At 52.6% G+C, this 15894-nt stretch overlaps 1 protein-coding gene across 1 annotated transcript in view; it reads right to left on the bottom strand.

Annotated features, from left to right (window-relative positions):
* Positions 1–1076: 1076 nt before the first annotated feature.
* The window catches only part of HS3ST4 (heparan sulfate-glucosamine 3-sulfotransferase 4), a 69582-nt gene continuing 54764 nt past the window's right edge, over positions 1077–15894 (bottom strand). The window contains exon 2 of the mRNA XM_063344727.1: positions 1077–5279. Within this exon, the coding sequence (XP_063200797.1) occupies positions 4643–5279 (637 nt within the window). The 3' untranslated portion in view covers positions 1077–4642. The remainder of the gene's footprint in view (positions 5280–15894) is intronic.

The raw sequence follows: 15894 nt of genomic DNA on the forward strand, positions 1-15894 counted from the left end.
GCTTCCAAGAGAGGAGCACGTCGGGCCCGGCCCCGTGCCGAGGTGCAGGCGCTGCCGGGGCAGCTCCTTGGGATTGCGGTCCCAGCTCACACAGGTGTTTGTTTCAAGGGTTGAATTATATCACGCCACAACTCAGATATTAGGAACCTGACTACATTTGAGGTATAATTGATCTTCTGATGACTTCTTAAACATCTGGTAAGTGGGGACAACTTTCCAAACAGCAAAATCTACACCAAAATGATCTTGGTTTGAATAATAAGTATTCCGTCCTTGTTTGGTAAATATACCCAGCGTTAATGGTGCTTAATGGTGCCTGTAATTGGTGTCTAAAGTTATTTAAAAGTAAATTTACTAGAAAATAATTAGCAATTTTATAGTTCACTACTTCCTAATTTTGTTGATAAAAGTTTTTCAGTGGTTTTTATCAGATGACACAATAGGGCCGTGCTGTGAAATAGCTTTTTTCAAACTGCCAGGAAATTGTGCACACAAAATAAGATAAAAAAATTTTCCCCCTAATTTCTTTGCCTGGCAGCCAGCCCTCTCTCTCCTTTTATTATCCGCTGATTTATCCTTAATCAGCAGCAAGTGAAACCTCCCAGGCGTTGCTCGGGGATTTGTTTTTTGTGACCTTGGGTGATGCACCCCGAGCTGCCAGGCCACCGAGGAAAGCTGTCCCCCCACCGCAGTGACACGTTCTGCTGTCACGCACCGCGGGGACAATCCTGCTGTCCCCAGCGCTGGGCGTGGGGGGCTGGTGGCCGGTCCCTGCCTGCAGAAGAAAGCAGAGGTTGTGTTCTCTGTGGGTCCCTGACCTGATCCCGTGCAGGGCATCTTTGGGGATGCTCCCCATCGGGCTGGAAACCCCTCCAAGCCTGGGACCCTGCAGGTCCGGTGCTGGCCCGGGTGGTCCTGGTGTGGGTCTGGTCCTGGTCCTGGTTGTGGCATGCGCCTTCCCTTGGCCCTTTTGGCACCGGGGTGGACTGGCTAGTGGCCAGTGGACAGCCAGTGGCCACCGTGGGTCTGCGGCTTGTGGGGTGTTGGTGCTGCTGGGGGGCCTGGGAGAAATGGAGCAGAGAAATGCGGCTGCTACAACGTTTTATTGTTTAGTGCTGTGGGTTCAAGTGTTCAGTTCAGGATTTTCATATTGTTCAGGTACAGAGTGACACCGACAGACAGAGACGCGTTTGGGAGAAGGCGACAGCACAGCAGTTTGGTTTCAGAAAAGACTAACTCTCCATTTCCAGTCTCTGAACCATAAAGTACCAGCTTTTCCAGAACAATGAATCACCCAGTCTGTGTATAAAATTAAATATAATTTATGCTTTGCTAATTGAAATCAAATACAAAATTCAATTTCCTGTGTATTCTAATGCGGACATTTGAATAGTTAAAAAAAAAAAAAGTGTTATTAACCTGACTCCTTCTCGTTTGGCAGGCCACTCTCCGGCCAGATAGATAGAAAATAATTCCCCTGCCAAGCCCCTGCATTAGCACAGCAGACACGGGGTGCATTTCAGAAAAAAAAAATAACCCCCCCAAGAGGACACCCCCCCCATGCTGCCTGTGTCCCCAGCTCCTCCCTCCCCCCCCCCAAGGTGGCTGGTGTGTCCCTGCTCTCTCCCAGCGCTGGGAAGGGGATGGTGGCACTGCGGGGGCGTGCAGCGGGGCGGGTGGGTGTCTGCGGGGCAGACGCTCAGGGCGGAGGAGCGGGGCATCTTCTCCTGTCCCAGACAGAGATTGCAGCCGATATAAAAAATAAACCTCTGAATATATGGCAGAAAGAATGGGAGCAAGAGTCAGGCCCAGCATCTCCGGTGGCCAGCCCTGCTTCTGTAAACCATGGGGTGGCCCCTCCTGGGGGGCCGGGGGGGCCAGGGCTGGCTGTGCCCAGCTCTGGGACTCCTCCCCTGGGAGCCCTTCTCCAGGGCCTGCTTCCAGCTGCAGGACTGAGCCCCAGGCATGACTCGGCTTCATCCCAGTGCAGGATAGACGCTCCTTCCCAGCCGCACACAGCGACTTCCCTAACGAGGTGCTTCATTGCGTTGTAATTCTCAAAGATGCGTTTTCGGATCTCCTGTCCTTACAGCAGTGGGCATGATGAGAAGAGGTGGCTTGATGGCAGTCGGACACCAGAGGCTCTTCCTGGGAGAAGGTGGCTGGAGATACCCAGGGAGACATGGGGCAGTGCTGAGACCAGACCAAGCAGGGGCTGGGGTGTGCAGGGACACTTGCTGGGTGGAGATGGAGGTTTTGAGGGACTCTTTCAAGCTCAAGGAGACCTTGCTTGGAGATACTGCTCCTGGTTAAGCTGTGGATGGTGGCTGCGAGAGTCCAAGCTTTGGCCGTGGAGGTGATGCACGGTGCCATGCTGAGAACCGTTAACAACCACGGTCACACACAGCTGCCAACCTCCCAGGTCCCGGCGATGCCACGAGCTGGGATGGCATCCCCCCGCAGCCAAGCCCCTCCAGCAGGCAGCCAGGGCCACCAGTCCCACCGTGTCCACTGGCAGGCTCCACTCAGCACCGTCAGGGCCAGCCCGCCATGGTGTTGGGGCTGCAGCACGCTGGGAACAGGGAAAAAATTCTGGATATCCCGTCGGTGAGGAGCCTGGACACTGGGACTCAGTGAGCCCCTCATCCTCCAACTGAATCCATCAAGCAGCTTGCACCAAATTGTATAACAAGAGTTTTCGCTTAGGAGCCGATCTGACACTTTAATAACGTGTGAAACACTGTAAAATTATTCCTATTACATGCTTCCAATTTTCATGTAATAATTTTGGGATTTGTGGGTCTGTGAAAAACCGTGTTATGTCAGGAGCTGTTTTTAAATCTAATCAGGCTAATAGGAACTGACACGGCGTTAGCAGGGACCTTGCGGTGCCCCCCCCCGCATGGCCCGCGGTGTAAATTTTCCAAATGGCTTCAGCTCTTCTTTCATCCAATCCAAGGCACCAGCACCACTCCACGGTGTAAGGAACCACAGGAGAGGCCGTGAAACCCGGAGCATGTTCAGCTTCTTACCAAACCTAACGGCGATTTCACTCGGTTAGCTGGATCAGTAGGGATTCCTCGATCAAAACTGAGTCTTGGTCCTCCCAGAACGATCCCACGCTGAACCTCTGCTGCTTCCCAACAGCCAGGGACCTGGCACCCGAAAGGGGACAGGGGACTCTCACACAGCTACGCTCCACCTGGGAGGCGTCCTTACCTCTCATTAAAACAAAGACAGCGCCCAGCAATATTCGAGTGCCCTTAGAAATCGCCCGTGCGAAGGGAACATTTCAGCAACGGTATTTTTTCCTTTTGTTCCCTCTCTTACTGTTTTTCTCTCAGTTACGGAGCTGGAATTGGTGCAGCTGCGTCAAAGAGCTGCTGTCCTGCTCTGCGCTGGTTCCAGCATGCAGCTCTCATCACACTGCTGGAGGATCCAGTTGGGCAATGGGTTTCTTCTACAGTTTCACCAGGATTTGCAAATTTGGTTGACTTCGTCATTTCCACTAGAAAGCGCACATTTTTTTTGTGCAGAGCAGTGCTCACCCTGGGAATTAATTGCTTTTTTGTAATTCTGAAGTAAAGATGAAGGCTGCTTCCCCAGTTTGCTCACCCAGCCGCCAACAGCAAGCAGCAGAGATCTTGTTTTCAAGGTGCAAATGAAGGGCAGTGCCAGGGGTCAGCCCTGCCCAAACCCTAGGCTGGGGCTGTCCCCCCCCCTCCATGCCCCTGCCCTGCAGTCACCCCCTCGGTTCCCACCAGGAATGCCCGGCTCCAAAGCCCAGAGCAGGGAATGGCACGGCCTTGCCGGGATGCGCTGCCGGGCACGCATGGCTCTGCACTGCGCCTCGGCAGCCCGAATGGGCAGAGAGAACCCGGCTCGGTCCGAGCGGGTGCCTGGGAAGGGTCTTCGGTACAGCTTCCAGGAGGAGCAGGGGGGCTCCGGTCTCACTGAGCATCCCAGTAAAGCAGGAACAACTCTCTTCCAACAGCGGTGTCATACCCATCTGTTGGGGGAGAATCTGGCCCAGGTGTTTTGTGGCACTTGGTAAATACTAGTTTTAGTGCAACAAGTAATTGAAACATCTGGTGCAAATGAAGTTTCTATACATAGTTCCTTTGCAGCATAACTGGCTTTATTCCTTCCACACACAAATACCAGCGTGCATGTGAATGCACGTGTCCTGAATTTACCATGTCTGATGCTGCTGTTTGGGCAAAACTAAAAGCCAGGGCAGGAGAAATCAAATCTGTTGGTTTGTCCCAGTGCTGCTGGGTTCTGTGAGCCACCCTCCTCAGCTAGCCATGGCAGGAGGTCCTGGTCATGCCTGCCTGGCTGCGAGGGGGACACCAGCAGTGAACAACATGAAGCATCCCATCGCCCCGAGGAGCCCCTCTCCCTCCACTTTCTCCTCCTCCCACCTGCCCCCTGATCCCTCAGCGTCACAGGGGGAGTGCAACCCAAGGTGACGTGTCACTAAGGTTTCGGAGCCGGAAAGGCAGGGCAGCTTTGGCTGCAACCCTGACAGCGCAAGGTGCTTGCGCTCGCATGGCTGAGCCTCTAGCCCCGCGTGAGTTTTGGGTCTCTAACAATGATTTGCATCTCAAAAGAAAAGAGCTTTTTTCCTGATTTCGTGGTTCTACTTATCACTTTCTTCCTGCTCCCACTGGAAATCTTGGCCCGTCATTTGGTAAAACATGACATTGAACGGTTTGTAAAACTTCCGCAGTCTGTGGATGACATCTGGGTCTATTTTGGGGTGAGTTCGACCCTTGGACTTGCCCAAGCACCGGGGAGCACTGCTGTCCTCTGGCTTCTTTAGACAGGGGAACCCCTTGGTTTTATTAAAGTAAAAATGTTTCTCTGTCACAATCCTCTTGAGGCCTAAGAAGTCCTGGACCTTGGCCATTTCCCCGGCCGGGTCAGTGATGAGCCTCTCGCCACTGACAAAAAGGATTTGGGAGAGGGGGAAGTACTGGAGCCAGTTCTCCAAGTGCAGCGCGTAGATCCCAATGCGGATCGCGCTCCAGGAGGCATCGATCAGCCCTAGGGTCCGGTTCTTGAAGGCCAGCACCTCGAAAGTGGGGATCTCCGGCTTCTTGGAGAGCGTCTGCGTGTAGTCCGAGATGGCCCGGGTGACCGGGTTCCTCACCACCACGATCAGCTTTGTGTCCTTAGCCATGGAGTGAATGCGCCTGGGGGCCTCATTGGTGACGAAGTAGCTGGGCGTCTTCTCCATGGTGATCTGGCCGTCCAGCGTCTTGGGCATCACGTTCCTGCGCAGAAGCAGAGGAGGAGTGGTTAGCAAGGGGCCAGGCATGGGTGGGCACCTCAGTGTCCCTCCTGCCCCATGCAGATGTTGGTGGGACATTCAGGAGGAGGGATGCTGCTGCACCTGCGGGCCTTGGGGACCAAAGCACTTCTGGCTCTGTTTCTTCTTGGACCCTGGACATGGTGGGCTCCTTAAGTGTTAAATCAGCCTTGGTAACACATTATACAGTCAATTCGCCATAGGCATATGTAGACAAAAGTTAATTGACAATAAACCTGTACAATACCTGTCTGTTCAGCAAGCCATCTGCTTCCATTTGCTCAATTAAGCCCATTCACTTCAGAGCCTTGTACCAGAGTGGTGCAGTTAGGATTACACAAGACCTTTTTGTTATGATGACATGCTTTTAAATGTCTCAGCTAATAAAACTTAATACAGAATAAGATCCCTTGCTTCTAGTACAATAATTAAATTTATTTACTATCTTGTGTGTGAGAAAGAATGACTTTTCTTTTATCTCTAATTCACATGCTCTGTCAATAATTAATTGCTGCTGGGTTTTGAGCTTCCTGTGCAAGCACTTTTATTAGCCAAAAGGAATTTGCCTACTGGATAAATTAGCATGTAGCAAGACTTTCCTGGATAGCATATTACCATATAGTGAAATGAAACCGCAGCGAGATAGCATTTATATCTAAGAAAATGAAGAGGTAAATGCTTGTCCCAGCTGCCCCCAGTTAAAGATTACCATAGCAAGCCGGAAGGTATTAAATGATGTCCCCTGCAAGCGCGTTACAGCCTCTTTCACGCCTCCGGGTGCTGGAGAGGCGGGAGGGCAGTGCCACGAGCACTACCCACCTCCCACTCCGCACGTCTTGTGGCTGTGGCAGTGGCCAGTCCCAGCCTTAAGGCTTTCAAATACCCGTGCCTAGGCACAACCACACAAAGCGTACTTTGTTTAACCTGTTGTTGGTTAATTTGTCCCAAAGACGAGGTGCTTGCTAGCTGGGAGGCAGGAGGAGGAGCGGTGTGGCTGCTGCCGGGAAGCCCGTGCAGCGCTGGCCGAGTCTCCTGCAGCAGACACGGGGGATGGCGATGCTCAGGGTCTTGCAGGATTATCCCTTCACGTTGCGACTATTTTTAGCACAAACATATGGCGAGGAAACAATGTGAATCGGCTGGAAATGGTTCTGTGAGAGCACCTCGGGCACCGGCAACCGCAGCGATGCTGACGTCAAACCGTCGGGCCCCAGGAAACAGCCATTTCAGGAATTACGCAGCTGAAGTCTGCAAGCAGAAGTGCCTGTCAGGCAAGGCCCAGCTAGATTTGCCTGTCAGTGTTGCCTTGTATTTGTGACTGTTAAATGCATCGGCTTGCTTTAAAACTCCCTGTAATTTGTGTATTTACCGCCGGTGTAATCCACCCAGCTGGGCTTGTTTTGCCAAAGCGCTGCTGGAGGAGGTGCCGGGTCTCCTGCCAAGGCAGGAGCGAAGGTGGGTTTGGTGCTGCCACGGGGCTGCTCCTGCCTTCAGCATTTTGGGGTGAAGAGGCCAGCGGGGTCCTGGGGCTCCCCCTCTCCTGCAGTCAGCTCTTGAGCTCTGAGTCAGTATTTTACCTTAAGAAAAGCCTGAACAAATTGAGAAGGATGCAAGCACTTGAGGACTGCAGGTGCTGCAGAGTGACAGGCTGGCTGGGGGGTGGGGGGTGCGATCTAGCCCCCAGATTTAACAGCCCTATAGGAAGAAAGCATCTTTTATGGCTATCCACATCACAGCAAGGCCCACAGCATGACCAGGGATTGAGTCCTCAGGTCTCACTGCCGTACGAGTAGGGTACCCTTCGGCTGAGCGTGAGGCTGTGGAGGGGAGCGGGGCGAGGAAAGTGGACAGAAAACGAGACTGGGAGGTTGGCTACCTGGGCAGGCAGCAGTTGCCCCGAGGAGGACTGGAGTAGAAGTGCTCCCTGCTGCTCTCCAAAAGCGTCTGATGGCCAGGAGAGCATCGCTGATGGCTGGAGCGGGGCTCTCCCTCCCCAGTGCTGCGCAGCACCCGCCTCCAGCTTGCCACCCAGGCCAGGGGCAGTGGCCAGCTGAGCAGAGGCAGCACTGGCCACAGGGAGCAGTGGCTGAGAGCTGACCCTGCAAAGGCATCCCAACAAACTCCTGCAGCTGCACCGAGGCTCACCTGACTTCTCAGTCTCTGCGTGATTCCGACCAGTGTTTGTATTCCCACGGAAATTACGTTCTTTCTGCAGCAAGTCTCTGAAAGCGACTAGCCAAAGATAACCCCCGACTTCAGGACGTGATCCACTGCAGAAATCTCCCTGCTGCAGAGTCCCACTCCCTGGCCTTGGCAGACACTGCCTTTGAATGCGCGGCCAGCTTGCCGTGCACCAGTCCTTTCTGCGCTGACCACAAAACACAAGCGTGGCTGTGTAAAATTTCCCCTTTGATTTTTTTTTTTTTTTTTTTTTTTTAAATATTGCTTAAGAAACTCGGAACTGAAATGCTAAAATTTCTGCACGGAAATTAGGTCTCGGTCTTGATGTGTCAGAGCAGCGGAAGGAAGGAGGAGAGCTGGGGGGGGGCTGAATGGGAGGAGGGCTGGCAGCTGCCGGGGGCTGCCACAGGCAGCACCGCTCCGTGCGGCTGTTCTTGCAGCCCTGGTGCCAATTGCCAGCGGCTGAGGGTGGGGAGTGATCCACCTCCAGCAAGGACTCGCACTGGAAACCACTTTGGCAGCGGCTGGAGGCGGTTTCCAGCCCTGTTGGAACGAGCACTGCACACAGACTGAGCCACAATCCCTGCCCCGAAGAGCTTCCAGAAGAAGAGTGGGAGCCTGCGAGGAGGAGCGGCAGCCAAACCGTGCAGGAGCCAGCGCCTGTGGCTGTCCTTGGGGCTGTGCGATCGGCCTCGGAGAGCACGCGGAGGAGTAAGGCAAAGAACTGAGACCAGGGAATAAAGGCAGTTCCAATCCAGTGACTTTGCCCAGGGCGCTCCCAGAACAGGTTTCTATTGAACCATTAATTACCAAAATCAATCTGTTACTCTTCTGTTCCTTGCTCCACAAAATAGTTATTTTATCATCAGCTATAGCTAGCAATTTTTATGCATTTCCTTTCTAAAGGATTCTATCACAAGCTAGCCACAGACCACGTTTTACCCTGCTGCTTGCTGTCCTGTGCTAACACCCAGAGCACCCCCAGAGCACCGGAGCTGCCAGCCCCCAGGGACAGAGGTGCCACCACAGCTGGGAGTTTTCCTGCCAGCTCGCCTGTCTTTAACACTGGCCAGTAATGGGATCCCTTGAGGAAGGACTGAGAATCTCTCAACCAACTATGGGATTACTCTGCCCGTGCTCCTTTCCTCCTGATACCTATCACTGAATATTAAATGAAGTCCTGGAGCAGAAAGCTTTAGTCCTGCTTCTCAGCCTCTGTAGTTAGTGGCAAGTCTAGATATGGTTAACATGCACAGAGGCGTCCAGTCCCTCCTGTGTCGTGCCAAATTCTGTGCTCAAAGACATCAAGCAGCAACAACCTCCATGGACTTGTCCCTCAGTGCTCAGGCAGTTCTCCTTCGTACCGGCTCTGTATTCACTGCTGTCCTGCTCCGCCAGGATGGGAGAACAGAGTTCTCCACCTTCTCCCTTTATCCCAGCCTTCATTTTACACCATGGTAAAGTCTGAAAGGCCTGGACCAGCTCCAGTGCTCCCTTTGCCCCCTCTCCACAAGAATACTGAAGATCTCAGCTCACGGCAGGTTCTCCTGAAGCATCCCTTCCAGGCCAGGGTCTTGTTTGATCCTGAGCTGATAATCGGGGCGATGCTCTGGGGAGGCTGACCTGGGGCAGTCACTCCTGCTCCTGCTGCCCCAGCTGGGAGCTTGGATGAGGGCTTTGAGACAAGGGGGTCAAACAGGACCAACAGGATTGCAGTGAACCCGTGGCGTGTGGCATTACGGGGAACAGGAGGAGGCTGTGTGGTTTTTGTGTGATTTTTTCAGCTGAGACAGTGGCAGCCTGGATAACGGGAGAAGTAGCAGTGCGTAAAAGTCCTTCTGCCTTGCAAATGGTGCTGGAGTGCCAGGCAAGCAGAAAACACCATTACCCCGTGGTGTTCAATTACCCTGACACCCGCGCAGCAGCACCGCACACTTGTTTGTGCCGTCTCAGACAGGATAAGCTGTTTTCCCATGCAATTGTCTGAGCAGAAGGAGGGACCAGCACAGGCAGAGTTGGCTGGTGTACGCTCCTCTGAGTCAGGCACCCTGGCAGCATGCAGCAGGCTGTCAAATGTCAAAACGTGGCGATTATGAGATGCTAAAAGCTCTGCTGGACTACGAGCGGCGGACTCTCAGACAATAGGGCTCGAGGGGGCCATTGCTGCTGTCTGCTCTGACCCTCCGCGTGGCACGGCAGAGACCTGCCCTGGCCCACCAAGGAGCACTGCCTCCGCCAGCGCGTCTGCTCTGCAGCAAGGAGCTCCCGGGAGCTGGGGGGGCCGGGTGGTCCTGGGGGAGCTCCCGGGGTTAGTTAACACCACTCACTGCTCCTTAGCACCTCAGCTGCGCTGTGAATTGGTCTAGCCACAGCCACTGGCTTATTGGTTTTTTGTAATACATCTTTGTATCTGGAATCTCTCCAAGCTGACAAGATGCTGTTCTGCAAATAAGTGCCTGCGGACTCTCACGCTCAAAGCTCCGAGCAAATGGGGGCTGGCCGGGCCCCTGCCCCTCGTGCCGATGCTTGAGGCGTGCAGTCAGACCGGAGGGTGGTACTGGTAGTATCTGTGCTGCATTTGCTCCTGCTCCCCGCGACCAGCATCTCCCCGTCACCGCGAGCTGTCTACAGCCACTGGGATGTTTGGGCAGGTTCCCAAGGACCCGGTGCTTGCACAAGCCTTCGTTTGCTTTGTATTATGGATCGTGTTGGTGATTTGTGGGTTTTTAGATGACAATGCCTTAAAAGAGATGAAAATTAATCAGAATTCAGAGGAAGTACGGCTGCTCTCCTTCCCCCACGCTGCCGCTCCTGCCCATCCTGCCGCTGGCAGGGCTGGGTGACAGCCAGGAGCGGGGTTCCCTCTCCTTCCAGGCACTGCCATGGCAATAGCCCCTTCATGGACATTTTGCAAACAAGGATTTGGGTTCCCTCTGCCCTAAGGTCAAGGCAAGACGATTGCCTTGCCTTTAATATTATACTTACTTAGCTTTTACTTTAAATTATGGTTTCAATAAGCTGTTGCAAAAAAAAAAAAACCAAACCCAAATCTCTAAGCCTTTTCTCTGTGGTGGGGACGCTTCAGACAATACGCTGGAAGCAAGCTGGAGTTGCTGATGTTCAAGTATAAAACAAACACACCAGGGGTTTATAAAAGAAGCACGAACAAACTATTAATTACAACAGCCCCTTCAGATGATGGTATCACAATAAACAGGAGCCAAGAAATTGCAGAGCTAATAATCTGAAAGTGTTGCCACATTTAAGGACTGCGTTTAATTCCATGCACAATAAAGACAAATGGATAGATCGGTTGGCACTGAGGAGAGACAGCAGGGAAGTAGTGATCAAGGAAAAGAGGAGGAAAAGCAGATTCAGCTTTTGCTGTACAGTTTTAAGGATAACATTCGGAGCTGCAGTGTGTCCTCGAGACACCCCTGGCCCTGCAGAGCACTGGAACGACTGCAGCTCTGGGATGCATGTGCAGAAATGCTTTTTCCCAAACTCTGCCTTGTTTCAGAGTTACTTTCTAGGTGCTGCCTTTCCCGGGCAGGCACACGGACTGCCTTGCTGAGCTCCCATGGAGCAAAGGCAGCTTCGAAGGAGGCTTGAGCCTGTCAGCCCCGGGAGCCGGCGCGTCCTGCCGCCCACAGCAGCTGTTGCTGAGAGCAATACATGGCACCGCCGGCTCCTGCTGCTGAGAATAACAAGGGTGTTAAACCTGGAGCAGCCAAGCCTCTGGCACGGCAGGAATACTCCTCGGAGCAGGTAACCTTCACAGGGCTGCTGCCATGTGCTCCGCTCTAATTGTGTGTGTGCCGACAGAATGCTAACCAGCTCCATGCGTGCAGGCAGGAGGCCACGCTCCGGATCGCTCTGCGCCCGTGGCTGCTGCAGAGCTCTTTGCCATGCTGGGCCAGTGCTTTGCTCCTGGGGAGAACTCACACAACCTCTTGGACATGCTTTAGTTTTTCTTGCAGCGTTTCTTTCCCTTTCGATGCCAGGCCGGTTGATGAGGAGGCACGGCCGTGCTGCTGACCACCTTCACGGAGCAGCCCAGGAGATGAAGCACTGGAACAGGACACGTCTACTCATGGTCAACTCACCTCTCGACCCTCCTCTGCCTCCATCGTACCCACCTGAAAATGGGGGGGCAATGACAACAAGCCACATCCACACAACAAGCTCCTTCCACACCCATGGAAGGAGCTCCACTGCCACCTAGCACTAATGACTCCTTCATTCTGTTACGGAGATGGGCGTCATTTCTTCACGCTTGCTGGTAGCAGCATCCCTGCACTGTGCAATGTCTAAATGAAACTTTTATTGCCATTCCTGGGCTTGGATCCAGGAATTACCTGGTCCTCACAGCAGATGATCAAATATGTGCTACTAAGTGCTTGCTTGGGCTTTTGATATTTCTCTCCTTTTCCTACTGACTCCCCAGTGCTGTGGGAGGCTAAGGAGGGCCAGGCTCTGCGTGCCCCCAGCACTGCCACCGCTCCTGCGGCTCCCCACTCAGCCAAGGGACTTGCTGCCATCGCCCCTTCAAGTGTTTTTTTGCTCTGTGCATAAAAACTTCCCCCAGCCACCATGTGGCGATGGACAGGACATCTGGCTCCCGCGCTCCTCCGGTTTGTGGCAAAGGCCAGCTCTAAGCCCTCATTGGGAAAATGTGCTGTAGTAATTGTTCTTAACTGCTGGCTTCAGACAAGCTCTTTATTTTCAAGGGATACATTTTATAAATTTGTGAATTTGCATGTTGCCAAAATCCCCTTGTGGTTTATTTAAATCCAGATTATCTTGTTTATTCCTTCAGTCACAGCTGTCATTTATCTCTGTGTGGGCAGCTTGCTCACGATGTTGCAGGTTTCCTGCAATCCCACTCAAAAGGAGTCTTTGTTAACTGTATTTTCATGTTCTTAACAAGAGAAAAAACTTCACAGCAACTTCCAGGGCTGGGAGAACCACAGAGAAGGACATGGGGTTGCACAATTGCTCTCCGAAAGAGTCGATGGCCAGGTACTGCAACAGTGTCACCTGCCCGTGGAGCTCATCTCTGCTGCTCCCCAGTGTGGAGCAAACATCTGCTTTTGTCTTCTGACAAGACAAACATGAAGTCATTTTCCTTTTTATTATTAACACATTCCGGTATAATTGCTTGAGCTGTCAACTGTGACCTGCCAGTAATTCAGCAGGCGTGGGACTTTCAAGGGGAGAACGGCATTGCAACTGAAGAGTGCAATATGCATTAAAAGCAGAACCTATTTGCTGTAAGCCCCCAAGTCAAATCTCTTGTTGAATTTGTTCAAACATAAATTTACAGCTGAATTTACATAGGTTTAATGTTTTATAATCTTTTTGGTCTGTGAATCTATATTCAAGACTGACTGCATTAGCTTAGAAATATTGTGCTTAACGCTGAAAATAATTTTAATCTCTCCAAAGTCCAATCCTTTGCACATCGCTAAACCTCAGAATCCAATCCCTTCTAATAAGGGACACAAAACTTGCATCTGTCGCTGCCTAATAGATTCATACTGCTCTAATTCAAATGGCTTGCACATGTCTGTTAAAAAACATTAAACGCAAATTGTAAAGCACTTTCAGAAAAGTGTGTGCCAGTTCAGACTGGGGCTAAAGCAAAACAAATCTCCCCCAGGAGACTCACTGAGACAGTTCCACGGTTTGGAAGCTGGTGTGCCTCTGCCGGCTGTGGGAGAAGGGGTGAACCATCCCCCTCTGTGACTCCAGCTCTGTTCTTGCAGGACTCAGTGCCCCAAATTAAGGGCTGCATGGGACCGTTGGTTTCCCTCTCCAAGACAAGCAGTTTTCCTTTGTCCCAGATTTGCAAAGCCACTTGGTGTCCAAGTGCAAAACACTCACGTGGGGCAGTCTGAGATTGCAAGGACGCTTCCTTGCTATGTGCCAGCCGCCTCTCCTGACACTTCCCTGACGAGCTTCTCCTGTGCCATGGAGGACTCTGGGGCCCAGGACAACACAGCCGGATGAGGGGGCAGCCCTGGCTCCTGCTGCAGCCAGTGGAGTAAGGGGCAGCTGGGGGTTGGGAGCATCTCGCTGCCCCACATCAGGGCCATCTGTGCCCCCTCCACGCCCTCCCCTCCGGTGCCGCCTGGAGCCGTCCCTCCGGCAGAAGTGTCAGCCAGGATGGAGAACGGTCCTGTGTTGCCATACCAACGCAGGTGCTAACGCCGTGTTGACTAACTGCGAGCTGATCTGATCAGAGAATGGCAGCATCGAGTTGCTACGGTAACCAAAATGCCAAATTGGAAAAATGTGTCAATAGCAAAGTTATCCAAGAAGAGGCAATCGTGCGCAGCAGGGCACCGGGCAGCTGCCTGCCCAGGCCACCTGGAGCTCCTGCTTGTGGGCTGAGGAAACATCTCAGGACATCACAGAGGCTCGGCTGCATCCCAGGTGCCAGCCCCGGGACCTCCGTTTCACAGGGCATGGCTCCCCTGCGCCCTCCTTCCCTCTCCTGCTCCTCTGCTTTCCTCGCAGGCATGGCCAGGGAAGCCTGTGCCTCTCATTGCAACAAACCCCGAAGGAACAGGACTCCCCTCCGGCGATGGTGCAGGCAGCCCGGGATCGCAGGGCACTGCCAGCGCTGGCTGGGCATGTGCCTGGAGGAAGGATGCCACCCTCAAGTATCATTTGAGCCATTCTCCCAGGCGCTGAGGAAAATGCCTTTAGAGCACTCTGATTTTTCACTGTCTCACCCAGTCTACAGTCCAACAATCGCAAAGAAAAGGATTCTGTGTCTCCACAAAATGCAAAATCTTTAACGGCTCATTGGCATGTGCTTAAGTTGGCCTGGATAAGAAGTTACTCCTGAGAGCCCACTATTGATTCTGTCAGGGATTCAGAGGTTTTATAGGCATCGCTCAGGATCTCTTTAGTACTTGTACCTTCTTAATGGCTCTCATCGCCAATAGAACTGAAAATATCCCCTGCGCACTGGGAAGCGGCTGAATGTGTGCCAGGACACAGTGCCGCGCTGCTGCCGCAGGAGCGTGGCTGCCCTCCATGGCCAGCCGGGCAAACCTCCCCCGGCAGCCCTGGGGAGGAAACCCTTCCATTGCTCCTTCCACGTGTTTTAGAAGGTGAGGGAGATACCAGGGCTACAGGAAGAGGTTGGTGAACTTAACCCAGGAAGGCTCCTCTCCTCCTACCACTATGCAACAAAATCAGTGGGCAGCTGGCTGAGTAGCAGACAAAAATATAAATATGCTCCGATTTCACTGGGACCATCTGGCTCATGTATGATAGGCGGGTAAGAATGCTATAATCATGGAGCAGAGAACTAAGCTGATCCATTAAAGTCTTTTAGCAGAAGCAACTGTGGAACCTGTATTAATCCAGCGATGCTTTGTGCACAGGCATCACAAGGTTAGATCCATTCAGTTGCAATTAAAAATAACCCTCGCTGTTCAGGCTGGCTTGGATAGCTATTACAGCATTGCATTCCCCAAAGACTCTCGTGTATATAGATTGTTGATGCTTGCACAATGCAATCTGAAATTATGATCTTAATGCTAAATCTCGCTTTCTTCTGTTCTTTCCTCAAGTGGATCTCCTCTGGGATATGGCTGTTGCCTTGTGCCGAAATCCCTCGCCCATCTGACCGCACAGCTCACGCACAAATTGGACAGCCTCCGATTAGACAGCCTTACTAATGGGGAGGGTGCCCTTAACCACCGCCTTCCTCACCAGCAGCCACGACGAATGCATAGGGGTGTGCTAACTCCGGAGCTGCCGGGCCTGGCCCAGCAGCTCGCCTGGGATCAGCCACCAGCGCTCCGCAAGCTCCTGGCAGGGCTGGAAGCGCTCAGCACATCCACCCCAGCGCACACCATCTCGGGTGGCTCACAACTACAGCCCTCGGCACCTCTTGGCTTCAACCGCACAAAGCAATCTCGGTCCTGTGGACGGAGATGCGTGTTCAGCGTGACATCGTTTTACCAGGGATAAATTTGGCCTGATCGCTCCAATTTTAGTGTAAGATTTATAGTTGGTCAGCGCTCAGCCATGAAACAGGTTGTGAAAGAGGCTGGAAATGCATATTTCTGAGCCCGCTGCAGTCAAAATTGTTTTGACTAAGCCTCACTGCCGTTCTCTACACAAGCGCTGCGATGCTATTCACTGGGAATATCTCCGTGTCATCTACCAGATTTAATTACTGTATTAATCACAGTTATGGCAAAGCAGCACTGAGTGCCCTGCCTCACACACATGCTGGAACTCGCTGACAGAGACAGGGTGAATCCTGCCTCCTTTGACTAAGGACATTCAAGTCAAGGAAGTCTGTTCCGAGTCCAGGCTTCCCTTCAACGTACACGTCCCTCGAGTGCTAGCTCATTCATTTTCCACTGTCATAG

This window comes from Chroicocephalus ridibundus, chromosome 8 (assembly GCF_963924245.1).
Source record: "Chroicocephalus ridibundus chromosome 8, bChrRid1.1, whole genome shotgun sequence".
Classification (NCBI taxonomy): Eukaryota; Metazoa; Chordata; class Aves; order Charadriiformes; family Laridae; genus Chroicocephalus; species Chroicocephalus ridibundus.